General features: G+C 56.3%; 7 protein-coding genes across 7 annotated transcripts; 3 read left to right on the forward strand and 4 right to left on the reverse strand.

The window, feature by feature from the left end:
- The first annotated feature begins 1,142 nt into the window (after positions 1–1,142).
- On the forward strand, positions 1,143–11,147 carry LOC128274773 (E3 ubiquitin-protein ligase TRIP12). Its single transcript, XM_053013076.1, is given in 9 exon segments — positions 1,143–2,456; positions 2,458–7,668; positions 7,737–8,076; positions 8,144–8,511; positions 8,581–8,877; positions 8,950–9,660; positions 9,738–9,926; positions 9,999–10,200; positions 10,269–11,147. Coding segments are annotated over 9 exon segments (9,102 nt in total). The 3' UTR covers positions 10,739–11,147.
- A 1,177-nt stretch (positions 11,148–12,324) lies between these two features.
- LOC128274922 (probable mitochondrial glutathione transporter SLC25A40) lies at positions 12,325–14,237 on the reverse strand. Its single transcript, XM_053013268.1, has 3 exons — positions 13,964–14,237; positions 13,721–13,890; positions 12,325–13,658 (listed from the first exon to the last, which is right to left on the reverse strand). Exons 1-3 carry the CDS (start codon positions 14,091–14,093, stop codon positions 12,741–12,743), a joined length of 1,218 nt encoding a protein of 405 aa, XP_052869228.1. The 5' UTR covers positions 14,094–14,237; the 3' UTR covers positions 12,325–12,740.
- Positions 14,238–14,654: 417 nt separating this feature from the next.
- On the forward strand, positions 14,655–19,913 carry LOC128274775 (SAFB-like transcription modulator). Its single transcript, XM_053013080.1, has 7 exons — positions 14,655–14,790; positions 14,899–15,252; positions 15,328–15,542; positions 15,751–15,788; positions 16,456–17,722; positions 18,555–18,698; positions 18,767–19,913. The coding sequence occupies exons 1-7, from the start codon at positions 14,665–14,667 to the stop codon at positions 19,638–19,640; spliced, it is 3,018 nt and encodes a 1,005-aa protein (XP_052869040.1). The 5' UTR covers positions 14,655–14,664; the 3' UTR covers positions 19,641–19,913.
- A 64-nt stretch (positions 19,914–19,977) lies between these two features.
- Positions 19,978–21,484, reverse strand: LOC128274923 (mannose-1-phosphate guanyltransferase beta). Its single transcript, XM_053013270.1, has one exon. It carries the CDS (start codon positions 21,295–21,297, stop codon positions 20,188–20,190), a length of 1,110 nt encoding a protein of 369 aa, XP_052869230.1. The 5' UTR covers positions 21,298–21,484; the 3' UTR covers positions 19,978–20,187.
- A 259-nt stretch (positions 21,485–21,743) lies between these two features.
- On the forward strand, positions 21,744–23,298 carry LOC128274926 (geranylgeranyl transferase type-2 subunit beta). Its single transcript, XM_053013273.1, has 5 exons — positions 21,744–21,779; positions 21,924–22,013; positions 22,077–22,181; positions 22,247–22,606; positions 22,667–23,298. The coding sequence occupies exons 2-5, from the start codon at positions 22,011–22,013 to the stop codon at positions 23,195–23,197; spliced, it is 999 nt and encodes a 332-aa protein (XP_052869233.1). The 5' UTR covers positions 21,744–21,779; positions 21,924–22,010; the 3' UTR covers positions 23,198–23,298.
- LOC128274937 (transmembrane protein 256-like) lies at positions 23,226–24,083 on the reverse strand. Its single transcript, XM_053013288.1, has 3 exons — positions 23,920–24,083; positions 23,543–23,848; positions 23,226–23,472 (listed from the first exon to the last, which is right to left on the reverse strand). The coding sequence occupies exons 1-3, from the start codon at positions 24,010–24,012 to the stop codon at positions 23,329–23,331; spliced, it is 543 nt and encodes a 180-aa protein (XP_052869248.1). The 5' UTR covers positions 24,013–24,083; the 3' UTR covers positions 23,226–23,328.
- Positions 24,084–24,179: 96 nt separating this feature from the next.
- On the reverse strand, positions 24,180–25,275 carry LOC128274925 (Bardet-Biedl syndrome 5 protein homolog). Its single transcript, XM_053013272.1, has 2 exons — positions 25,220–25,275; positions 24,180–25,158 (listed from the first exon to the last, which is right to left on the reverse strand). The coding sequence occupies exons 1-2, from the start codon at positions 25,273–25,275 to the stop codon at positions 24,180–24,182; spliced, it is 1,035 nt and encodes a 344-aa protein (XP_052869232.1).
- Positions 25,276–25,630: the final 355 nt, after the last annotated feature.

Below are 25,630 nucleotides of genomic sequence, written 5' to 3' on the forward strand. Positions count from 1 at the left end.
TCTCTCGCTTCCGTGGGGATCCGTGGTTCCGCCGTGGGTTCTCGCATGTGTCGCGCCGGTTGTTTTACCCCTTCTGGTTCGCTTTTTTCATCACTTTAATTCCCTCATGAGCCTCGAGCTACGAACGAGAGCGAGAACGAGAAATAGTGCTAGAGCGAGACACAAACTCCAGACGGTTAGCAGACAGCGATAGAGCGAGAGAGAGAGAGAGAGGGTTAGTAGGAGTGTTTGACACAAACAGCAAAACTTCCCAAATTTTCCGCACGCACCAGAAAGGGACAAACGGCACATCGAAGAACGCACTTTTTACTTCGAAACGAGTATCATCATTAGGCCGCGACACCGATGGGACGGGGACGCGCGTGGCCAAGCGAAGAACCCCGGTCCGTGTCGGTTTCAGAATGTTCCATCCTCATGCTTTTCGCTGGTTCAATGATCTGCTCGGTTTTTTCTGGGTATGATTTCGCGTTTCATTAGAAACGCGATCGAAGACAGCCTTGGCTACAAAACGGTTTTGAAAGTTGCCGCTTCTGAAAAATATGTCTGACGCTGTTCAGTGCAAGGTTCTTACTTTAAGAACAAACTCTTACCCGGTATGCTGATATTTTTATATCTTTTGTCTTCTTTCCAGATTCAATCCAGATCCCTGGAAGTTTCTAGATAATGAGCCACACGTGAAGTGTTGGGCAATTGTTCTCCGGCCAAGGAAGCGACCGAGTGAAGGTGAAATCTCTAGTGCGCGATACACAGACCAGAGGTTTTCCTTTGACATCGAACGAATTTTCGCGGAGCGGGGAGCGCAGCAAATGTTCGGCAAAATGTTGTGAAAAATGTTGAAATAATACGGTAACCGCCGCCGCCGCGCTGAACCGAAGAGAGAAAGAGAGAGTGTGTGTTCGTCGTCCTGCCTGGCGTACAAGACATTGCCGTCTCTCTCATCGGCGGTGTGACATTGAGAAGTGATTTTACTATACCCACCAGAGCAGGCCACGAAACGGCGTTCAGGGAGAGCGTTCGTTCAGATCATCGTAGTAGACACGGCGAAGAGTTTGACAAAAATTTTGCCCCGCGGCGCCCGACAAATCGCGCATCACGCAGCCGGGTATGTTTAATGGAAATAGCGGGTCGTGTAAGTGTCGTCTATGGCCGAATCCGTTGGTAAGCAAGTGCTCTCTGCAGTGACGGAGGGGCATCACCATTTTCATCAGCAACCGCAGCACCAGCAGCAGCCAAACAGCAACAAATCACAATCGCAGCAGCACCGGAAAGACGCGACCGTCGGTAGCGGTGTGGTGAGTGACAGTCGCCGCTCCAAGCCGGCCAAAGCGAAGGGAGGCGCAGCGAACAGTGGCAGTGGCAGTGGTGGCGTCCAGTCGGCAACCTCCAGTCGGCACCAGCAGCAGCAGGAAGCGTCGACGTCGAAAGCGTCGGCCAAGCGAAAGCACAGCCTACCGAACGTAGTCGGCTCTGCCGACTTGCTACATCCCGCCGCGAAGCGACAATCGCTAAACGCGTCAAAGGGTGGCAACGGCCGAGCAACGTCCCCATCATCGGCCGGCTCCGTTCCCGTAGCTTTCCGCACACGCTCCCGTACTACGTCCAAAGAAACAGTCTTCTCCGGCACCGGCACCGAGCCCGGGTTTGATCTCAGAAAGCAGCAGCAGCAGCAGGAAGTCGCAACCGGCGGTCGCAAAAAACCGACCGCAAGTTCCACCGGCCGTCCGTCGAGTTCCGCGTCCGTGCAGGGAAGAGGCTCGAAGGCGGTACCCGGATTAAATCCCCATGAGGGTGACCGAGCTACGGGCGATTCTTCAACATTCACTGAAACCATCGGCGTAGTACCGGCCACTTCCAATACCGTAGCCAGCTCCCCCCTAGAAACCCATTCGACGCGATCCGTGGAGAGTAAAGGTAAACGAGGCTCACACTCAGCTGTCCCGGGGCCTAGCCCGCCTGCTGCCATCGCTTCGACCTCGCGTACCATAAGCAAGCGCACGCGTCACAAGACCGCTTCTTTGGCGAAGCTCTCGAAATCGCTTGCCTCACGGAAGGTCGAGCTACTGGGGGAGAAAAGCGGCAGCAGCAGGTCAGCGGCACCAGCCAAAGCAGCTATCGACTGTGTCAAACAGCAGGAGCAGGAGCATCAGCCTCATCGCCGGTCCAAAGCCAGAGGCCGGCCACAGGTAGCGTCGTCCGTGGCGTTGGACGAAAGTGCGGGTAGCATTGTCCGCAACTTGCGTTCCCACCATCATCAGCAACAGCAACAGCATCTAACGTTAACAGCGTCCGTCAGCGAGTCAGGGCACGTCACTGGGGCGCAGGTTTCAGCTTCCGGTGTCTTGCACCCACGGGAAGACGGTTGCGCCGTTTCGGAGCCGTTCCTCAGTGCTGCTGCCAGCAGCAGCTCGTCAACCGGTGGTGCACAAGTGCCCAAAAAGCGCCAGAAAGTGGGGGGGGGACCATCAGCACCAGCACCACCAAGAAGTCGCGGGCACTCATAAGGCCCCGAACCTGGGTGCGCGTTTAGCAGGACGTAGTAGCGGTGGTAGGGAGCAGCAGCCTCAGCAGCAGCAGCAGCAGCAGCTACATCACCATAGCGGCGGCGGTCATCATCATCCGGCGCCGCCACAGCAGCAGCAGCACCATCTCCCGCCCACGGTTCCGCACTACGCACATCAGCAGCAGGTGCCACAGCAGCAGCTCCACTACGCCCTACATTCCCAGCCGCATCCTCCGCACTACAACCAGCAGCAGCAGCAACACTACCACCAGCAGCCACACCACCAACACCTTCAGCACTATCCGCAACAGGCGCAGCAGTACAAGTTCCCGCGGCAACTTCTGCACCATCCGCAGCCTCCGGTACAGCAACCGCTTCCGGTGATCGGTGGCCCCAACAGCACCGGCGAAGGCGTCCCCTTTCCGCCGTACGACGCGGCACAGCAGCAGCAGCAGCAGCAGGGCCGCAGTGGGTTGCTGAGGCGCAGTTCTCGTGGCAAAAGTTCCCACTCATCCGCAACCACGGGGTCTTGCGTTAGCTCGAATCCGACCAACAATCCCTACCACCAGCAGCAGCCGCAAGCAGCAGCAGCTTCGCAACAGTCGTCCTCTTCCCGGTCCTCTGCTAGCGGCGGCGGCGCCGGCGCCGGCGGCCACCATCATCATCACTATCAGCAGCAGCAGCACCATCAGCATCATCCGCACCGTGGTGTGGCGGGTGGTGGCGCGGGTGTTCTGCTCAACGCGGCCGCAGGGGGAGGCGTGATAGCAGCGGCCTCATCATCGAAGGGAGCGAAGGTCACTTCTTCGATTCTACTCGCAACCAGCTTCGATAGCACCGCGTCGTCGGGTGGCACCGGCGGCGGGTTGGTTGGCGGACCGTCCACCTCGAATGCCATGGCCAACGATGGCTCTCGCAACAACAACAATATCAACAACAACAACGATGGAGGACAGCATCATCATCCGCAGCAGCAGCAGCAGCAGCACGGTGGATCCGGATCATCGGGAAGTTCCATTCCATTCATAAAACTCCACAAAGCCACACTGGGGGGAGGCACATCGTCGTCGTCCTCTTCGGCGGCCGCTGCCGCCGGAGCATCTTCATCGTCCGCCGGTATCGTGGATGTTAACATGTTGAATGCCACGGCCGGAGGAGTGGCGGCCGCCGCCGCCGCATCGACATCGTCCGGCTCGGCAGCGAGCGGGGTTCCACCGCCGGCACATCCCGATTCCGAGAGTGACGATAGTGAGGTGGGTCGGTTACAGGCGCTCCTCGAAGCACGTGGTTTGCCGCCCCATCTGTTCGGGGCGCTGGGGCCACGGATGCATCACTTGCTGCACCGGACGATGGGGGCCAACAGTAGCTCGTCGAAGGCGCAGCAGCTGCTGCAGGGGTTGCAGTGCGCGGACGAAAGCCAGCAGCTGCAGGCCGCCATCGAGATGTGCCAGATGCTGGTGATGGGCAACGAGGACACGCTGGCGGGTTTCCCCATCAAGCAGGTCGTTCCGGCGCTCATCACGCTGCTGCGGATGGAGCACAACTTTGACATCATGAACAATGCGTGCCGCGCGCTCGCGTACATGCTAGAGGCCCTGCCCCGCTCGTCGGGCACGGTCGTCGATGCGATCCCGGCGTTTCTCGAGAAGCTCCAGGTGATCCAGTGCATGGACGTTGCGGAGCAGAGTCTGACGGCGCTCGAGATCCTGTCGCGGCGCCACAACAAGAGCATCCTGCAGGCGAACGGCGTGGCGTCGTGTCTCACGTTTCTTGACTTCTTCTCGATCAACGCTCAGCGGGCGGCGTTGGCCATTACGGCCAACTGCTGTCTGAATCTGCACGCCGAAGAGTTTCACTTCGTGAAGGGTTCGCTGCCGCTGCTGGCCCGCCTGTTGGCGCAGCACGACAAGAAGAGCGTCGAGAGCATCTGCACGGCGTTCTATCGGTTGGTCGATAGCTTCCAGCACGATCAGACGACGCTGCAGGAGATCGCCAGCATGGAGCTGCTGAAGAACTGCCAGCAGTTGCTGGTGGTCACGCCGTCGGTGCTGAACAGTGGCACGTTCACGAACGTGGTGCGCATGCTGAGCGTAATGTGTGCCAACTGTCCCGATCTGGCCATCACGCTGCTGAAGAGTGACATCGCGGCGACGCTGCTGTACCTGCTGACGGGCACGGCGGAACCGTCGGCGGCGGTCGGCGATGTCGAGCTGGTGTCCCGCAGCCCCTCGGAGCTGTACGAGATCACGTGTCTGATTGGCGAGCTGATGCCGCGCCTGCCGACGGACGGTATCTTCGGGGTGGACACGCTCCTGGAGCGAACGCAGGCCGCCGTGCAGGACGCGGTGCAGTGGCAGTGGCGTGACGATCGTGGCGTTTGGCGCCCGTACTCGTCGATCGATTCGCGCATGATCGAAGCGGCTCACCTCAACTCGGACGACGAGATCAGCCTGAGTACGCTGGGGCGCACGTACACGATCGACTTTCACACGATGCAGCAGATCAACGAGGACACCGGCACGACGCGCTCGGTGCAGCGTAAGATCAACCACCAGCTGCTGGCTCAGCAGGGAGCGGCCGCTGCGGCTGCGGCGGCCGCGGCAGCAGCCACGGCCGTCATTATAATTCCCACCGGCGGAGGAGCGGCAACGTCGTCACCGGAAGGTTCTTCCGCCGACAACCCGGTGGCCACGACGGTGGTGGCAACGACGGGCTGCGTTAATCTGGCCACACGGCCACCGAATGCACAGCGGGACGCACGGATCGCGTGCCTGAAGGAGGAACGCGGGTTGGCGGCCGAATTCATCCGCAGCCTGTTCTCGGTGCTGTACGAAGTGTACAGCTCGTCGGCGGGGCCCTCGGTCCGCTACAAGTGTCTGCGGGCGCTGCTCCGGATGGTGTACTTCGCCAACGGGGACCTGCTGCGGGATGTGCTCAAGAATCAGCTCGTTTCGTCGCACATCGCCGGCATGATGGCTTCGAATGATCTGCGGATCGTCGTCGGAGCGCTGCAGATGGCGGAGATTCTGATGCAAAAGCTGCCCGAAGTGTTCGGGATGCACTTCCGGCGGGAGGGTGTGATGCACCAGATCAACCAGCTGACCGATCCGTCGATTCCGATCTGTGCGGCGCCGTCCCCGAAGCCGTCGGCCGGTTCGCAGAGTGCCCCGGCGTCGGCTACGCTGAATCCGGGCCTGCCCGGGACGATGACGTTCGACTTTGACAGCAGCGCCATTGCGTCCAGCTCGAAGGCCGGCCCGGGGATGGTGGCCATCGGTGGCAGTGGCGGTGGTTCGCACGTCAAGAACCTGTCCTCGGCGATGATGATGGCCGCCAGCAGCAAGATGGGCCACCAGCACCATCAACACCATCATCATTCGTCGACGAGCACACTTCTGCATTCGGCCGTACCGACGACGACGATGGTGCATTCGGCCGCGGGCACCAGCAGTAGTGCGCCGGCCAGCGGCGGCAGCTATATGGCGGCCATCAATCTGAACAAGTCCACTTCGACGACGATGCAGCATCATCACCATCACGTGGCGCAACCGCCGCATCATGTCGGTGCCCCGCAGCTGGTTCCGGCCAATTTGCGCCTCGAGGTTCCGGCCGGCCCGCCCGGTGTGCCAGTGGCCGGCACCTCCATCGTAACGGCCACCGTAACGACGACGAGCAATGGCAACATTCTGCTGAACGCCATCTACAACAACACGGCCACGATGAATCCGGTGCAGCAGCAACACGGTGGCCATCACCAGCACTATCATCAGCAGCCGCCGGTGGCCCCGCAGCACCAGCACGTGCACCTACCGCAGCTTCCACCGCCACCACATATCTACCAGCCGCCGCACCATTTTTCCGATGCCTTCGGCAACTACGGTTCGTCCGTGGTGCCGGCGGACCAGGCCAACGTGGCGCTGCTGACCTCCGCGTCGGCACCGGCGTCCGCATCGGGTGGAGTGCCGAGTGGAAGCAACGCGGTGGCCGCCACCGCTGCCCCTCCGTCAACACCTCACGGAGGTCAGCTTAAAATGTCCGACATTCTCAAGCGAAAGGTCCCGCCCAAGCGGAAGTCCCAGGGCAGTTCCAAGTCTAAATCGCGCCACGATGACGGCCACGGTGCGGTGGCAGCCGGTGGTGGTAGCAGTTCCACCTCGGCCACCGGCGCCGGTGCCATGGGTGCCGCCGGGTCATCGTCGTCGGTGATGCAGGAGCTGATCAATAAAGCGACCACGATCGGTAGTGGCGGCGGTGGCGCCGCCGGCGGAGGGTCTTCGTCATCCGGACGGCACACCCCGTCGTCGTCGTCGTCGGGTGCCGGCGGTGGCTCTTCGTCGCGGTCCCGCTTTACGGGTGCATCGTCCAAAACGACGTCCTTTTTGGCGTCGCTCAATCCGGCCCGCTGGGGCCGTCAGTCGTCGTCGTCCTCTTCGGCGGCCTCCACGTCGCACGCTGCGTCCGCCTCTTCTTCGTCGGCGGCGGCTTACGGCGGTGCGAAGGATGGCGCCACGGCAGGGACGGCGCTCAACAAAAGCCACTCGAACTCGAACCTCATCGCGGCCGGCAATCGCGAGAAGGCTCGCCAGTGGATCCGTGACCAGGCGCTGCTGTTTGTGGGTCGCTATTCGGGTGACGAGTCGGCCGCGGGACAGAACGGCGGTGGTTGCCTGGGAGCCGATGGCGGACCGACGGGTGGGCCGCTGCAACAGCATCCGGCGTGTACGATTCTGACCCGGCTAACGGCCGCCATCCGGAAGCTGGACGGCCGGTCGGACGAGTGTCTCGGGGCGCTGCAGGAGCTGCGTGACATTCTGATGGAGAGCGACATCTCGCCGTTCGAGGTGAACCACTCGGGGCTGATCCGGGCCATGCTGACGTACATGGCGAACGACGACAATCTGCTCGTGGCCCGCCCGAACCGGTTGCGCATGTTCCTGCACGTGTTTGCCGGTCTGCCGGTGGAGGGCAACTATTCGCACCTGGGCGGAGGGCCGACGGCTGCGCCGCCGTCCATGAACGGGGCCGCCTTCAGTGCGCTGGTGGCCAAGCTGAACGGATGCGTCACGCAGCTCGAGCAGTTCCCGGTGAAGGTGCACGACTTCCCGGCCGGTGTCGGTGGGCGATCGAACACAAGTGCCCTTAAATTCTTCAACACCCACCAGCTGAAGGTAAGAAGTACCGTCAAATGCACGACCCTCTCGCTCTAACCGCAATTCCCTTTCCCCTTCCCCGGTAGTGCAACCTTCAACGCCATCCGGAATGTACAAATTTGCGCCAGTGGAAGGGCGGCACGGTGAAGATCGATCCGCTCGCGCTGGTGCAGGCCATCGAACGGTATCTGGTGGTGCGCGGCTACGGCGGCATCCGGGTCGACAGCGAGGAGGACTCGGAGGAAGACATCGACAACATTGACGCGGCCGCCATGATCTCGATGGGCGGCTGCAAGCACAAGCTACAGTTTCTGATCGGCGAGCACATCCTGCCGTACAACATGACCGTCTACCAGGCCATCCGCCAGTACTCGCCGCTGGTGAATGATCAGTCGGAAACGGACACCGACACGGAAACACCGATCGGTATGGACGACACGGGTTTTTTTTTTGGTGAAGTGGCCACTAACCTAATCCCTTCTTTCGCCCGCAGGAAGTGCCAGTATCTGGGTTCAGCAGCACACGATCTACTACCGCCCGGTGGAGGAGGAATCCGGGTCGGGCTCGTCCAGCAAGGGGGCGTCGGGTTCGTCGCGCAAGAATAGCAAAAACTCGTCGCAATCGAAAATCATGCGCCGCAAGCCCGAGTTCTGGATCGACGGTCAAGTGCCGGCGATCGTCTCGCCGCTCGTCATGTTCCTTACGCCGCGGCTGCCCGAGGTCGTCACGGTGCAGGACGCATCGCTCGATGCCCTGTGTATGCTGCGCATCATCAATGCGCTCAATCGGCACTGGGCCACTCTGTACTTCTCCGTTCCCCAGGTTCCCATTGTCCCGCAGGCGGAGTTTATTCACTCAAAGGTAAGACCGGAGTGCGCCCCAGCGCAGGCACCACCAGCATATTGAGCAAATGTGTTCCATCCATTGTAGATCGCGGCCAAGGCAAGCCGCCAGCTGCAGGATCCGTTGGTGATCATGACGGGCAATCTGCCACAGTGGTTGCAGCAGGTGGCGGTGGCCTGCCCGTTCCTGTTTCCGTTCGAAACGCGCCATCTACTGTTCTACGCCGTGTCGTTCGATCGCGACCGGGCGCTCCAGCGTCTGCTCGACACGACCCCTGATCTCAACTCGGCCGACACGAACGAACGTGTGACACCGCGCCTCGATCGCCGGAAGCGGGCCATCTCACGGGACGACATTCTCAAGCAGGCCGAATCCATCATTCAGGTAGGCGCGCGGACAGAGCCCTTTACGAGCGGTGGTGGTTGCCTTACTCTAACCCTCTCTGGCTTCCCACAGGACTTTGGCCACTCGAAGGCACTGCTTGAGATTCAGTACGAAAACGAGGTCGGCACGGGATTGGGGCCGACGCTCGAGTTCTACGCGCTCGTTTCGACGGAACTGCAACGCTGTGATTTAGGTTTATGGAACGATAGTGATAGCTACAAGAACAACAACAACCAGCAGTCGACCTCGATCGCGGACAACATTGTCAAAACGTCGATGGGTGGCGGAGCGCTCGAGGATGTCGACACGGCGACGGTGGCCCCGCACCGCACCGGCACGACGACGGACTCGGAAGCGGCTGGTGGCGGCGGCGGTGTTAGCGATCTCAGCGGAGGCACCTTCTTGATCAGCAACGACAATTCGCTCAACATGCTGATCGAACAGTCGGATGCGATGCTGCACCTGAACCACCCGCAGCAGGCCGAACTGGAGAACAACTCGACGCCTCCGCCCATGACCGCACCTCCGCCGGCTTCGTACGCCGATGTGGAAGGTGGTCTAATGACGCCCCTCTCGGGTGGAGCGAACCCGGAACCCGGGGCCGGAAGTCCGGCTACGGCCGGCGGTGGCGGCGGCGGAACCGTTGTGTACGTCAATGCACCGCGCGGTCTGTTCCCGATTCCGCTCAGCAAGACGGCCAAAACGTCGCAGCTGTCGCGGTTGAAGCACAAGTTTAAGTTTTTGGGCAAATTTATGGCCAAGGCCGTCATGGACAGTCGTATGGTAAGTCCCAGAAAGAGAGAGAGAAAGAGGCATGCCGGAAGGCCCGTTCTAATAATGATTCTCTTTCCGTCCACCAGCTTGACCTTCCCTTCTCGATACCGTTCTATCGCTGGATGCTGAGCGAGGAGAGCTCGCTCGGGCTGGCCGATTTGGGCCAGATTGCGCCGGAAGTGCAGGGCACGCTGCTGCGGTTGTACGAGATGGTGAAGAAACGGGACCAGATCCAGGCGGACCCATCCTTGGATGCAATGGAAAAGACTGAAAAGGTAAGGGGGGACACCCCGAGGATCAACACGATTGGGGGCTAACCGTTCGCTCCCGCTTCCCGCTTCCCACAGATCGAAGCATTGGACTTGGACGGCTGTCCGATATCCGACCTGGGGCTGGACTTTGTCCTGCCCGGGCACCCGAACATCGAGCTGCGCCGCGGTGGGCGCGATATGGCGGTTACGATCAGTAACCTGCATCAGTACATTACGCTCGTGACGCACTGGTTTCTGGCCGAAGGAGTTTCCCGGCAGTTTGAAGCCCTCCGCGAAGGTACACTACCACTCCTCGGCTTCCGTTTGATCCGGTTTTTGACGATCTGATTTCTCCTTCGCGCACAGGTTTCGATTCCGTGTTCCCGATGAACCGGCTGCAGATGTTCTACCCGGAGGAGCTGGAGAATGTGTTCTGCGGGTCGGGCATCGGTGGACTGTTGCCGCACCAGCAGCGCTGGGACGCCCGGATGCTGGCCGAGTGTTGCCGTACCGATCACGGTTTCTCGCAGGACTCGCCGGCCATTCAGTACTTTTTCGAAATTCTCGCCACGTACACTCGGGACGAGCAGCGCCTGTTCCTGCAGTTCGTTACGGGGAGCCCCCGGTTGCCGACCGGTGGCTTCAAGTCACTGACGCCGCCGCTGACGATCGTGCGCAAAAAGATGGACGGCAACCAGAACCCGGACGAGTATCTGCCGTCGGTGATGACGTGCGTCAACTATCTGAAGCTGCCGGATTACTCGAACCGCGACGTGATGCGCCAGAAGCTGAAGACGGCCGCCAGCGAGGGCAGCATGAGCTTCCATCTGTCCTAAACGATATCTCTAAATTTACTTTTCAACTCGTGTCTCGTGTCTCGTGTTAGCCTGTCGATATATTACCGTAGATGATCGTGAAACTGATCCGGGGTGCTGCAAAGGGCGCGCGGCCACCAAAAGAACACCCTAATACTAACACAACCACACACACTAGTAGCGCTAGTAGGTGTTGCCACTGTAAATATTCCCTGGTTTTTTGTCTTCAACCCTCTTCTCTCGATGCATAAGCAGCGCACCAACACACACACGGAACGAACGGAAACAATCACGCACCAAAATCAGGAGTGTATCGAAGGTGGCGTTGCTTTGCGAATAAAAAGCGCGAAACGCGAATCAGCGATCGTAGTAAGCCGGATGGGGCGCCGGAAGAAAGGAGGTTAACCAGAGTGTTCCTATTTGGGAATCATCTTACATTGGCAAAAACCGGCGGCCAATGGGGGGCAGCAGTGTCCCGGAACCATCATACGGCGTACCGCAGAATGGGAGAGAAAATATAACAATCCGTAGCTTAATATGTGTAAGATAAATGCGCGCGGTGGACGTAAATATGAACTGTTAAACCGGACAGAGACCGGACCGGGCGGGGACAGAAATATAGTGTAACCCGTCGGGGTCAGAACCCGTTGGCCATCATCATCATCATTGCGTGTGAGAGTTGTCTTTAGCTTTAATTTGCCATTCGATTGGAACACACAACAACGTTGCGCTTTTGTGGCATCGTCATGTGAAGGACCACCACGCTGCTTTCGCTGCGGACAGCAGGAATTCAGAGTCACACCAATAATCCCACCACCGTGCCCCTCTCTTGTGGCCGGTGCGGTGTGATGCAGGGCGCGGCCGGAGTGTCGGGCCGTTTCGTCGTGGGTTAGTGCAATTGCGCGTGGTGCACGAAAGGGCGAGAAAGAGTAACACTTTCGGTTACCGACGAGGAATTCATCCGTGTGAGGATCGGTCGGTGGCTCACCACAGGGCCCCCACACACACACCGATTGATGTGAATAAATTTCGTTTAGTTTTATGATTTTTGCCTTTTTAACTTTTGGATTTCTTGTGGGTCCACAACAACAGCATATAGTAGCAATAAGAGCAAGTTCCCAAAATCCACCAAAAGGAAGCGCCCGAACGGAAACCCGTTGATCAATAGAGAGTGGGAATTCGCGTTACTAAAGCAAAGCATTTCGGGGGGGGGGGGGACAACACACACCGTGGCCGCGCTGATCCGGGACCGGAGTGACTCGCCGGAACTCGTGTTGTGTGTGTGCGCATTTCTGTGCGGAGCTGGTCGCGCCGGTAGCAAGTGTATGTCATAATTCCAACAAGGAAACGGAGCGAAAACGATGATAGCGTTTAAGTGTAATCACTGAAAGTATGCTAAGTATCAACTATATACATAGAGAGCTAATAAAACGTGATGATGGTGTCTCAAATTGCCAGTGAATGGAAGCGGTTGGTGGTCTACTGTGATTGATCCGGAAAATAACCCTGAAACGGGCCAAAACCGTTGCCTAGCAACGAGCGGCAGCGGTTTATGCGTGCCGTTTCGGAGATTAAGATGAAACGGACAGACCTTCGTTTGTCGTTTACAGTTGTCTTCAAATACTTTTTTATTGTCCTCTCTCCGTCGTACTGCCTGTCTTCGACCAATCCAGTGTCTATCGCTTGTGTCGCTCTTGATGCGCTGATGGTGCGATGTAACTCACAACGTGATCGTCTCCATGCCCAATAATCCTCGGTTGTTCGGTTACGCGCGGCCTACGGCTTATCTGCTGCTGCTGCTGTGCGACAGACCCCCGTAGCGTTTACGATAACGCGTCTTGATGCGACCGTTTCTTATCTTTTTCAAAACTCATGCAGTAACGGGTTTACTGTCTATTGGAATTGCCTTTCTTTCACTCTCTCAAATTGTGGGCTTTCGTTTTTGAATGGTTCGCATAAACCGGGTGTAAAGCTATCGGATAGCTCAAAATCTGAAGCCTATGAAACGGGAGCGTCAACCGATTCAAAACCGGACACGACCATGGTGCGATGGCGACGGTGAAGCAGCAGCGACGACGGTAGGCGAAGAAGTGGGCATCGAACTGCTAACCAAGGAGCTCCCGGTCGTAGTGCCACCGAACGGAGGCGCGACCCCCGGCACCCGGCCATGTTTCTCCTGGTAGCGCTTCACGTTGTACGAGTAGAAAAAGTTTTTCCCATACTCGAACGACGCAATCATGATGGCACAGGCGGGCGCAACTTTAACCAACCGTGGCGTAAGGCCGGTGAATAGGCCCCGGATGCCACTGGCTTGGAAAATCCTGCTCATCGTCGCGAACGTGCTAACGGTGGCCGATTTACCGGCCCCGTTCTGTGGGTACAGGAACCGTTCGCCGAACGCAATCTGTTGGTGCGTTTTGACCACATCGAACGGTACCGTGAGAAAGGCGGCCACACCGCCCGAAATGGCACCACCGACGAAGCTGACCGAAAACGTTGGCTGCGTCACGTTGAGGTGCTTTTTGTACGATTCGTACGTCGTCCAGTAGATCGCGCTGAACGGTACGTCCCGCAGAATGGTGGGGAAGAATCCGTTCCACATGCCGCGGACTCCTTGCACCCGCAGCATACTGCGGAACGCTTGGCCGACCTCCGAGTAGCTTATTCGCTCGGACTGCATTTTGGTGCGTATCAGCTCGAGCGGATTCACGATCGTTACGGCCAGGACGCGAGCCGATGCGCCGGCCGTGAGCGGTAACCAGAACGGAAGCTCCGCGTCCCGTCCCTTTCTGCTTTGGTACAGTTCCTTCAGCCGGATGCGAAACTGCTCGTACGCCACGAAGTAAATGACCGTCGTCGGCAGGGCCAGCACCAGTGTGGGGCCCAGGCCGGACCATAACGAGCGGACCCCTTCGTGGCGGCTTATTTTCGAAAACGCATCCTACGAGAACGAGAATCGATTATGAGATCCTGTCCAGGAGATTGCTTGCGCGCCCAGCTTACGATAGTTCCGGTGAAATGTAACGTAGGTTTGCTGACGGCGGACGGGCCCATGTTTGGGGCGCAAGGACAAATGTGATCCATGAGCCCGTTGCAGTACAGATAACATTTGTTGGACAGCAACAGCTTCTGTTGCGCCTGGAGGCGCGTTTTAATCACATCCAACGGCGTCACTGGAATGATTTGCAGAAACGTGACCATCAGAACATCGGATTGCATCAGCCAGCCACTCGAGGGGCCACTTACTGAACAGCGATGTCACAAGGGCACCACTGCAGGAAGATAGTATTTGCTGATAGGGCCGGATACGGAACCGGCTATCGTCCATATCCTGACCGGGCGCAAGCATTGTGGCGCTTCCAACACTGCGCGCCATGCTGGTGGAACCTTTGGAAACAGTACTCTTTCACAACCCGTGCCTCTTACTGTCCGACTAAATCCATCGCCGCCCGAAGGCGCGATTTTGTTCTTTTTCAGAAAGATATTTTTCACCGTGTTCCTACCACCAGATTGCAGAATGCGTTGATTTGCGAGTCTCAGCAGTCTGGTGAAATAATGTCAACAATCGACGAAACGACACTGACGGGTCAGTTTCATCGACTACCGTTGATCGACACGGGGGGTCTTTTGAAAAGTAAAATCCGTGAAAGTTTGCAACACGATAACGTTTGCACGTCGTGTAAAAAGTAAGTAGGAAATAAAGAATATATTATTTGGAAATAACGTGCAACAAATCGTGCTGATTCCTCAAAAGCGGGCGGAAATATGTGAATCCTTTCCATTCGTTTTGTCTCTTTCGCTCCACGGTGTAGAAACGTCAAAGAACGCTTCGCCGTTCATTGTTCATCAATTTGCCCTTTGGTGTGCTAAATACTTTGCTAGATGGTGGTGTTGCGTTTTAGTGCGAACAATTTTTACAATAATTCGGTCTCGCGGAACGACTGAAAATGACGGAAACTCCCGAGAAACGGAAGTTGAGCGAGTTGCGTGTGGTGGACCTTAAATTTGAGCTCGAAAAGCGCGGTAAAGACGGCAATGGAGTGAAAAATGTGTTGCTCGAACGGCTCACACAGGTAGGCGCTGGCTGCGACGCCATATTGGATGCGTTGCAGTGTGCGGTGGTTGCGAACCATGGAGCAAAAAACTCAAAGGCTAATTTCGTTTTTCATCTACTTCGCAAGGCATTGAAGGATGATGGCGAGGATCTGGAGACGGTAGAGTTCGAAATAGTGGCCGGCAAAGCAGTGGGAAAGAAAATAAAAGTACATCAGGGTGGCAAAACGGACGACGAATCCAGCGTCACAGAGCCTCCATCGGAGCAAGCTGCGGTGGAAGGCAAAGAGAGCAGTGAAGCCGAAGAAGAGTCGGTGCCAGCAGTGGCCATGGTCGTGAAGGAAGAGTTAAACCTCCGTGAAAACGCAACGGACGAACAGGAAGATAGCGAAGAATCCGGCGATAAGCAAGAGACGACTACGAAAGTGGTTGCAGAAGAGCAAAAAGTGAACGGAGACGTGGAATCGGCGGACTTCGTCAAGGTACGGGCACATGGCGTTAAGGGGCTCCAAAAGTGCTCGCTTTGAGGGTTGATGTATTTTGATTGTGATTTGCAGCCGGCCGATCCGTTGTTGGTGGTGGACAATTCCGAAGCAGACACGCGGGCCATCAAAACGGAAGACCTGCGAGATGACTCAAAGGAAGTGGATAATGAAGATTCCCTAAATCTGACCATCGGAGAAGACGAAGAAAACTTGCTGCACGATAGCAATATGGAAATAGAGCTCAAAAAAGAAGGTACGTTTAAGGGGGAGCCAGTGTCCGATGTTACGTAACGTTTTGAAATCCGTTCGCAACTTTTTTAGTATTAGAGAGCGATAAAGATGATGTCAGCAAGAAGGAGGAAACCACGGAAGAAAAGGCTTCCGAACTGGTCAAAGACGGCGATGAGAAGCGCGACGGCAAAAGGTACGTTTCGTAGCGAATGTAACCAAGGATACTGTAACTAACGTGGCACACCTTGATGTTCCCAATTTTAGCGACAAGATTTCTACGACCGGCACCAGCAGCGAGAAAGGTAATGTAAACTGACAGTAAGACACTTACCGAATCCGAAGAAACGAATGATTTTTGTTGTACGTATTTGAGAGATGCCTACTATGTTCGTACTCTCGATGCCTTCGGTTTGTTTATATTTTTTAGCGGATAAGCTTTTCGTTTGTCAATTTCGTACCCGTACACGTCTTTTGTCTAGTTTTGTTCCATCGTTTATTGGGTTACTGGTGCAAAAAGTGTGAGAACCGATTGAGATTGAGACTGCTGCGCAAAAAGACATTAGACGAACGTCACGATCGAGTGAAAGAAAGATCCAAAGCAGAGACAGTGAAAGAGAGCGAGAGTGAGAAAAAAGGATGAATTCGACGACGTGATGCTGCGGGAATGCAGAATTGGCGCGCAGTCCCCTTCAGAAAGCGAAGAACCGACGAGTTCCAGAGTCGACGAGTTTGCGAGTCCCGGGATGGAGCAAGCCAATGAGAAGTCCGCTAGCTTCCTATGGCCATCGAGCCCCCCGTTCCCTTCCAGAAAAACACCGAGCGCGCAAGAGTGTTGGGTGTTATTGATCAATAATCGTTCTGTGTTGTTTATATTTTTGCTCGGAAACGCGGAATATATTACAGACGGCACGGCAGCAAAAACAACATCATCATCATCGTCGTCATCATCATCATCAGCTGCGGCGGCAGCAGCAGCATCATCGACCCGTGCCGGTAGCAGCGAAAAGTCTACCAAAACTTCGCCAAGCGCCACCGCAGCGACCGGCAGCAGCAGCACTACGGACGTCGGCGGTGAGAACGGTGCAGCGGCTTCGACGACGACGACGACGGCAACATCGACGACAGCATCGACGACAGCATCGACGACGACGACACCGACGGCCACGCGGACGGACAGCGGAAGCAGCACCACCGGGACAACATCAAACGTGGTGGGCCGCAATCTGTGGGTGTCCCGGCTGTCGTCCCTCACTCGGGCGACCGATTTGAAGCAGATCTTTTCCAAATACGGCAAGGTGATGGGCGCCAAAGTGGTGACCAACTCGCGAACTCCAGGGACGCGCTGCTACGGCTACGTCACGATGGCATCGGCCAAGGATGCCACCGAGTGCATCAACCATCTGCACCGCACCGAACTGCATGGGCGTATCATTTCCGTGGAGCGTGCCAAATCGGAACTCGGGGGCCCGCCCCGTCAATCGTCGTCGGCAACCGATTCTTCCACCACCGACAAGGAACGATCGTCCGACACCAAGGGAGCTACGACCTCATCAAAGGGTAAGGGAACGACCGGTGGTAGCAGCAGCGGCAAAGGTGACGCAAAGTCGACATCGGAGTCGGACAGTAGCAAGAAGAAGAACGGAGATCCCACGGCTTCCGGTACCGGCGAGCGGGATCGCAAGGGATTGTCGGTGGCTGGTGGTGATGTGAAGCGTCGTCCTAGTGAGGACAAAAGTCGCAACACCGCCGGCAGCGAGAAGCAGCGCAGCGTAAGTGCCACGCGTAAAAGCAGCGGAACCAACAAACCGACCGCGGGAGCTGACCACAGGAGCCACAGGAGCCGATCACCGCACGATCGTCGTTCAGCGGGCCGGCGATCGTTGACTCAGCGCGAACCACGGGCCCGTGGCGGCAGCCGCGACCGAACCGACACCAAGCATCATTCGCGTGACCGCGAGGTACTGTCGTTGCAGAAGATTCGCGAGGAAAGGGAACGGCAACGGTTGCGCGACCGGGAGCGGTTGCTGCGCGAAGAGGAACGCCGCCGGCGCGAGATACGGGCCCGGCAGCGGGAGGAGGAGGAGCGGCTGGAGCGGGAACGCGAAAAGCTGGCCAGCGAACGGGAGCGCATTGAGAAGGAGAAAGCGGAACTGCTGCGGATCGTGCGCGAGCGCCAGAAGCTCGAGCGCGAGAAGATCGAACTCGAGCACCTGGAGCTGAAGCGCCAGCAAAGGAAGTACGGTGGCAAATCCATTTTTCTCTCTCACTCTCTCTCACACACACACCCATACACACATACGCAGGAAACAGCGAAACATCTTTTACCTTTCATCCCATGTCTGTAGTGGCGCGCACGCGCGGGAGAGACTCTAAACCCGAGTGCTTTCCCTTATCCTCGTCAACATTTCTGTTCCCGTTCGCGCGCAGAGTGTATAGCAAAAAGTGTTGTGTTGTGCCACGGTTACTACGGTTTATCACCATCATTCTGCTGAAGGAGCATCGCGGAAGAGTAAATCAGCGCCTGCTTATCGACATCCCTGACAGCAGCTCAGCTCGGAGGCAGCAGCGGCGAGCATACGGCGGCAAACCAAAGACAATTTCAATCGAAGGAGCCAATGCAATGAGTGTAATGCCGCGCATACATGATATGCTTGCTTGGATCTACAAAACTGAGCAGCACAGTAACCCAGAGAGACAGATGGCGAAAAGTAAGGCGCGAGAGGCACACTTCGATCGATCGACCGACCGACCGATGCTTGTTTCCCACAGTTTTCCCGATTACGACGCTCGATGAACGCGCCGCGGAGGATTAGATCCTTACGCCTTTCAGAGTGTCAGAGTGTCTGCAGTCATCAACCACAACAACAACAGTGCCAGAAATTCTGTGCCAGTCAGACGAAATACACGTCTCAGAGGCCTCTTCGAACTATTTTGAAAGTGTCTTTGAAAGATTTAACATTTAACCGCCCCGCAGATGTCTTCCCCCACGAAAACTCCTTGCGAATGTTGTCGCTAGCGCCAGTCTAACCTTTACATTTTCGTGTCGTTTCTTGCATAACAAATTTCAGAATCGAGGAAGCTAAGAGGTCGTTGAAACGTCCGTCTTCGACCGACCGGTACGATGATGAGCGAAAGCGTCCGACAACGGATCGCCGGGTTGAAGCACCACCGCCGCCCCGTTTCGATTCCTCGATTTCGTCCGGATCCGGCAGGTATGTGTTCTGTGGTATGTGTGGTTCTCGATGGATAATTTCCCTCCCCATTCGCTTCCGTTCCGCAGTCGCTCCAACTACGATCGTCTTGCGTCGACGGACAAGAAACGGTCGGACGACTACTCAACGTCGTCCTCCGCGAAACGGGACGATTTCCGGCGCGCCGGAAGCTTCAAGCGCAGCGGTACGGACGATTACGGCAAACGTTCGGGAGACGATTACAAGCGTGGTGGTGGCGGCGGCGGCAGCAGCAACAACGATGACTACAAGCGTGACAATCGTTCCGACTACAAGGGTTCCGGTCGGGCTGCTGACGAGTACGGCAAGCGTGACAGCAGCGGCGGCGGCGGCGGCGGCTACAGCAGCAAGCGCGATCTGGACCGTTCCATATCGAGCTCCTACGACAGCCGTGGCGGTGGCGGCAGTGGTGGCGGAGGTAGTGGCTCCACCGGAGGGTTGCTGTCCCAGTCGATCGGCAAGGAGAGCCGGTACAGTGACCGATCGAATGACTACCGTGGCAGTGGCGGCGGTACCAGCGGCGGTGGCCTGAATGGTGGCAGTGGCGGCGGTGGCGGCAGCCGGGCTGACGATCGCGATCGTAACAATTCCTCCGGAAGCCGCTACAGTGGCGGAAGCACGGCCGTCGTCGGCAGCAGCTGGCAGATCGGTAGCATTTCATCGCTCGGAAATTGGGGCGATAAGTCAAACGATGGCGGCGGTGGTGGCGGTGGCAGCTGGCGCAATATGGACGGAGGGCAGGATCGATATGATCGGACATACAACGAGCGAAAGCCGCTGCCGATGTCGGGTGGTGGTGGTGGTGGTGGCGGAGGATTTATGGATCAGTCCCGCGGCAACCAGTTCATTGGTGGCGGCGGCGGAAGACCACAAGACCGCTACGGACAGTCCGTTTCGAACCGGTTCGACAATGGGCGCTACTAGGCGCAGCGGACAATTGACAATTGAATGGCAGTTTAAGTATTTTGATATAAGCCGCGGCGACGTCAAACAACCCTTCTACACGTATCGTATAAAGGTCGATACTTTCCTATTGGTTCCTCGCGTCACGCGGTACAATTCCTCCAGCGAAAGTAGGCACGAAAGGCCCCGGCGCGACGATGTTCCGGAGGCCGCGCCCGGGTACACGGCTTTTAATCCACATAAAATACACATAAAATCCTAAGTGTAGTTTTTAATTGCTGAAATAGACCGATAACCCGCACATCTTGAAGCTGGCCACTTTTTTTTGGTGTTAAAATTTGTTTCTCATTTTATTCGCTTCTGGAATGGAATATACGGATTACATGTACAATTAAAATCAACTCTTGAATTCGAGTGTGCTCACTCTTCGACCAATCGATCTTAGCAACCATCGGTTAAACAACAACAAAAATGCCCGCCTGGCAACGTCGGCTCATCGCAGGCGTTCGGCAGTTTGGTCTCTGGCTGAAGGAGAATGCAGGGAGGGAGGGAGGCAGGAGCGACGCCCCTACATAATGATCTGTGGTTCGGGGACACTGAGCGCTATGCTCTTGTGCGGCAACACCTGCCCCCCGTTGATGTAGATTTCGTCCTGCACGATCACGTCCTCCCCGAGCACGGTGTTGCCCTCGAGCCGTACCCAGCGGCCTACGACGCAGCGCCACCCGATAATGCAGCTGTCCAGCCACGAGTGCGACTTGACGATGGCGTCCTTCAGAATGGTGCACCGTTTGATGCACACTCCGTCCTCGATCACCACGTTCGGACCGATCGTAACGTTCGGCCCGATGCGACAGCCTGCTCCGATGGTGGCCGTCGGATCAACGAGCACGTTCCCCACGAAGCCGGCCGGTCCGGCGTACAGTCGCTCCGGGTGCCGTTGGCGTAGCGAGGTCAGGTAGAGGCACATGCCGGTCAGAAAGTCGCGCGGTTGCCCGATGTCCATCCAGAAACCGTGCAACTCGAACGCGTACAGCTCCTTCTCGTGGCACATCACGGGAAAAATTTCCTTCTCGATCGAAGTAGGCTTCAGCTCGATGCGCCGAAGCACGGACGGGTTGAGCACGTACATGCCGGCGTTGATTTTGTTGCTCACAAACTCCTGCGGCTTCTCGATGAAGCTCTTGATGCACCCGTCGTCCGCGTACAGGACCACGCCGTACTTGGACGGTTCCTCGACGCGCGTCACCACGATCGTACCCTCGCGCCCGTGCCGCCGGTGGAACTGTTCCAGCTCTTTGAACGGAAAGTCGCAAATGATGTCCGAGTTGAGCACAAAGAACGGCTCGGTGCTTTCGCTGAGAATCGATTTGGCCAGCGCCAGAGGGCCCGCCGTCCCCAGGGGCTCGGTTTCGTGTGAAAAGACGAGCCGAACGCCGAGCCGCTCGACCTGCAGCCTCAGCTCGGCCTCCATCTGCTCGGCACGGTACGACACGGCCAGGATCACCTGCGTGACGCCCGCCTCGACGAGCGCTTCGATCTGGTGCAGGAGGATCGGTTTGTTGGCAAACTCCACCAGCGGTTTCGGTGTGCTGAGAGTCAGCGGACGGAGCCGCGTTCCGTAGCCACCGACTAGGATGAGTGCACGCATCCCGTTGCCCTTTCCAACCACTCCCATCGTTCGGCCGAGACACGTAATACACTGACACGTACGTTGTTTCTGTGTGGTTCGCTTTTCGCTGAGCAGGCGGCGGCGGTGCTAAATTCAATTCAACACACTGGACCGGACCTGACCGAGGCGCGCTCGGTGATGTTGCCGTTAAGCTCTTAAGCTCCAGTATCGACCTACGCCTCGTATGATTCACCCTCACGTACTAATCCCGCAGGCAAGCCGAAAATCAAGCCGTTCTTTATCAGCGACGGGTAAGCGGATACGTACGTTGCACGTATCATTTGGTCAGATGTTTACTTAGAGCGCAGAGGGGAAAAAAGTGTAATCAAAGCCAGCGTTTGTTTATTTGACGTTACTAAATTTTACGTGTTTCGATCGGAGCTGTCAAGTCGGCCTCTCGGGTTGACCTGTCGGCGGCGAAAGGGAGGCTTATAGTGTTCCAACGGGATTTCATGCGCCGCGCGGTTAAATGGTTAAATAGTTTAATGGTAAAAAATGTACCCCATCGATTATATTTCTTCAGCTGTGGCGAACATTTCCAGCACATTTCGTGTTTTGTTGTGCGGTGGAAAATGTTCATACTGAAAAGGCGAAAGGCGCTAATGAATTTGACATTTCTTTGTTTTCCTAAGGTCATTTCTGATTAGACGACGGTGCGAGCCAAATTAGCGCATTTGCTACCGAGTTGCGGAGGGTCAGTGCAAACGCTCGCTGGTGCAATGGTAAGAAAAGTGTCCGCGATTGCCCGTTCCGTTTGCCGTAATCATTTTCTGTACATTTGGCAGGCCTTTACCTCGAACGATGTGACAATAAGCAGTGACTCACGGGAACTGTACTTTGAAAAGCACGTCGACTACATTGCAAATCATGGCAACGACAAGAATGACTACGTAAGTGCTGGCCCGCCCACGGTGCCACCAGTTTTAACGTTTAGCTCCTCGTCGCCGCCGAACAGGAATACTGTATGACGGAGTTTTTGCGAATGTCCGGCATCTACTGGGGTGTAACGGGGCTCGATCTGATGGACAAATTGGACCGCCTGGAGAAGCAGTCGATCGTCGAGTTTATCCGCAAGTGCCAATGCCCGATCACGGGTGGCATCGCTGCGTGCGATGGGCACGATCCGCACATCCTGTACACGCTCAGCGCCGTCCAGATCCTGGTGATCTACGAAAGTCTCGATGCGATCGACACCGAGATGATCGCGAAGTACGTCGCGTCGCTGCAGCAGCTCGACGGAAGCTTCTTCGGTGACAAGTGGGGTGAAGTGGACACTCGCTTTTCGTTCTGCGCCGTGGCCATTCTGAGCTTGATTGTGAGTCGCACGGAGTCGCTTCCACTGTTCGCTGACCCAACGTTCTTTCCTTTCCCGCAGAACCGCATGGAAGTGATTGATCTGGAGAAGGCGGTGAACTTTGTCATGGCATGCTGCAACGCTGATGGAGGGTTCGGTTCGAAACCAAGCGCAGAAAGTCACGCCGGGCTGATTTATTGCTGTGTGGGCTTCCTGTCGATCACGGACCAACTGCACCGGCTCGACTGCGAGCGGTTGGCGTGGTGGTTGTGTGAGCGGCAACTACCGAGCGGCGGGTTGAATGGGCGCCCCGAGAAGCTGCCGGACGTGTGCTACTCGTGGTGGGTGCTGGCTTCGCTCACCATCATCGGTCGGCTGCACTGGATAAGCGCGGAACGGTTGGAGCACTTTATCCTTTCCTGCCAGGACGTGGAAACGGGCGGGTTTGCCGATCGCACCGGGAACATGCCCGACATTTTTCACACCCTCTTCGGGCTGGGTGCTCTTTCGCTGCTCGGCGACAAGCGCTTGAAGCCCGTCAATCCAACCTTCTGCCTGCCGCAATACGTAATCGAGCGGTGCAATTTGAATCCCAAAGTAATTGTTTTGTAAACCTTTTTTACGCGACAAACACACGCACGATTAAAGTTGTTTATTTTATCTCGTTCCTACCAAATGCTAAAGTACATGAGTAATGAATTGTAAGAACCGTCTTTGGGTGTGCCATTTCTGTCTTGAGTTTCTTAAATTGCAAACGACAGCCAACCGAAGATGAGCAAAAATCCGCCGACCGGAGTGAGCTGCACCGCGCGTCGATCGTTGGTGAAAGAGATGTAGTAACAGGAGCCACAGAACAGCCCCATTCCGGACACCATCAAGAGTGCAGTCTGGAAAACGAAACGAAATCGGTAGTAATACGCGTAAAAAGCCCAGCCCGGCCCACAGGTAATAGGTTACCAAATAAGGACGCCGAGCAAGCGGGGCCGCCAGCAGGGCCAGGGAATGGATAAAGTGATAGCGATTGGTCATTTCGAAGATGTTTTTCGGATCACGGTCTTCATCATCATTCATCGCGAACCGATGGTGGGCCCCGTAGGCTTCGAGCATAACCGCCGTTGCCCCGCTTAGTCCAGCCAGCTTCAGAATGTGTCGATTGTGGCCAAGAATCTTGTACAGCGACGGAAGGGCCTGCTGCGAGGCAGTGGCCGCCGCAGTAACCGTATGCGTGGCAGCCGTTTGAGTTAGAGCTTTCGGCTTGAGGCCCTGCAATGGACCCCGGCACACATTAGTGATAACACGGAAACAGGAAACAGGATTCACGGAATGGTACCCACCACAGCCTTGGCGCCGTTCGCCGCCAGCGACCACATGCTGCTTGAGACGGGATTATTGAAAAGCACGTAGTTAAACGCCTCATTAAAACCCATAATCACACGACGAAGCTTTTATTTACGAATAAACGCAACTTTATCGCAGAACACGACGCAGAATGAATCGTTTGTTTTGGAAAAAATGTTTGTTGTCAACCGCGGGTCGCGACTGTGTGTGTTTATACGGCCGTGGATCCGTTTCTCCATTCAAAGTAGGTCTGCGTTTACTGCGATGGGAGAACGTCCCACAGATCCTTGACGGTGTATCCTTCTTTCAGGGATTCCATTGCGAAGCCCAGCTCCTTGCAATAGAACGGCTTGCGTCCACTACCGGTCGACCCATCGTCAGTTTCGGTGAGATAGGCAGTAAATTTAGAATTAATTTCCCCCCCCGCTCCGGACTCGAGCTCCTCGATGTCGTCGAACGTTTTACTCGGCGGACGTTCCGTGTCGACCGGAGCCTCGTAGACGACCCCAAACACGGGCGTTTCCGTGTAGACACTGTGCAGCGAAAGTAGCTCTTTGTACACGTCGCCCAACCGTTCCGGGGGATCGATACGAAAACCGAGCACATACGAACCACCCGTTTCCAGTGTTTGAACGACCAGAGCGGGGCCGTACTTGGATTCGCGAATCCGTACACTGGCAATCTGCAGGTACGGGAGCGAAATGTTGAAACTATTGTTCATCTCGGCAAACCACACCAAGCGCACGTTGCTGATGATCAGAATGCCCAGGTTCCCTTGATCGCTGGACAGATTCCACACGCCACTGATTGTGTTGAACAGTTGTTCTTGCGGCAAGACCTGTAGCTGGCCGGCCACTACGACCGAGGACCGTAGCTTTAGCTCGCGATACACCGTCGAAGCCTGGTACAGTCGGTAGATGTCGAAAATGGGTGCGAAATGTTTCGTGTTGGCCAGCATGTGCGTGAAGATAAATTCGAAGCGCGAGTTACTTCCGACACCGAGAATGTGCAGGGCTTGGGTCGTGCCGCGTAGTTTCGATACCACCGTTTTGGTGTTCATGGTCAGTATACAGGAGTAGCCGATGGATAGACTGAAGCGATGGGATGTCACCGAGTACCATATCACGCGCAGGTTGGTCGCCAGAAGGCGGCCCGTATCTCCGCTGTTGCCCTTGGTGTCCTCTACGCAGTCGAATACTTCCAGCACACGTTCGCCGCTGCGCAACGTTTTGTAGCTGAAGCAAAACGAAATCTTACTGTGCTGTCTACTTCTTTTCGACTCAGAGCCCTTCTTACATTGCTGGAATATCGAATTTTACTTGTCTATCCTCCCAAACAGGTTTTTGATTCATTGCGGTTCGCTGGAACTATTCCGAAAAATGCACTACACCACAGATAAATGAATATGTTTGCAGCTCGTCACCATGGAAACGGTTGTGCAGCCAGCAAGCAACGAAACAAAGTGTTTGCCGTGCAAAGAAACATAATGCGAATTCTCGGACATTTCCAAGTTAGGACCATTCACTTTGATTCCTTCTTCGATCCGGCATCACAATCGCCGAGCGTTTCTGGCCGCAATAGGGCATTCTTCCACAGCGTAATGTTTAGGTACATCTTAGGACTCCTAAGAGAACCTGAAACAATAAAAGGAGTCAAAGCGAGGAAAACGATCAACGAAGTAAAACTATCATGTAGTACTTCTGAAGG

This window comes from Anopheles cruzii, chromosome 3, assembly GCF_943734635.1.
Source record: "Anopheles cruzii chromosome 3, idAnoCruzAS_RS32_06, whole genome shotgun sequence".
Lineage (NCBI taxonomy): Eukaryota > Metazoa > Arthropoda > Insecta > Diptera > Culicidae > Anopheles > Anopheles cruzii.

Coding starts and splice junctions, on each gene's coding strand:
- LOC128274922 (XM_053013268.1), bottom strand. CDS start 14,093: ATGGCGCGCAGTGTTGGAAGCGCCACAATGCTTGCGCCCGGTCAGGAT. Junction 13,891..13,963: donor CCTTGTGACATCGCTGTTCA/GTAAGTGGCCCC, acceptor AAATCATTCCAG/TGACGCCGTTGGATGTGATT. Junction 13,659..13,720: donor TACATTTCACCGGAACTATC/GTAAGCTGGGCG, acceptor TCGTTCTCGTAG/GATGCGTTTTCGAAAATAAG.
- LOC128274775 (XM_053013080.1), top strand. CDS start 14,665: ATGACGGAAACTCCCGAGAAACGGAAGTTGAGCGAGTTGCGTGTGGTG. Junction 15,253..15,327: donor AATCGGCGGACTTCGTCAAG/GTACGGGCACAT, acceptor TGTGATTTGCAG/CCGGCCGATCCGTTGTTGGT. Junction 18,699..18,766: donor ATTTCGTCCGGATCCGGCAG/GTATGTGTTCTG, acceptor TCCGTTCCGCAG/TCGCTCCAACTACGATCGTC.
- LOC128274923 (XM_053013270.1), bottom strand. CDS start 21,297: ATGGGAGTGGTTGGAAAGGGCAACGGGATGCGTGCACTCATCCTAGTC.
- LOC128274926 (XM_053013273.1), top strand. Junction 22,182..22,246: donor GCAACGACAAGAATGACTAC/GTAAGTGCTGGC, acceptor GCCGCCGAACAG/GAATACTGTATGACGGAGTT. Junction 22,607..22,666: donor TGGCCATTCTGAGCTTGATT/GTGAGTCGCACG, acceptor CCTTTCCCGCAG/AACCGCATGGAAGTGATTGA.
- LOC128274937 (XM_053013288.1), bottom strand. CDS start 24,012: ATGGGTTTTAATGAGGCGTTTAACTACGTGCTTTTCAATAATCCCGTC. Junction 23,849..23,919: donor CGAACGGCGCCAAGGCTGTG/GTGGGTACCATT, acceptor GGTCCATTGCAG/GGCCTCAAGCCGAAAGCTCT. Junction 23,473..23,542: donor TTGCTCGGCGTCCTTATTTG/GTAACCTATTAC, acceptor TTCGTTTTCCAG/ACTGCACTCTTGATGGTGTC.
- LOC128274925 (XM_053013272.1), bottom strand. CDS start 25,275: ATGAATCAAAAACCTGTTTGGGAGGATAGACAAGTAAAATTCGATATT. Junction 25,159..25,219: donor AAATTCGATATTCCAGCAAT/GTAAGAAGGGCT, acceptor GTTTTGCTTCAG/CTACAAAACGTTGCGCAGCG.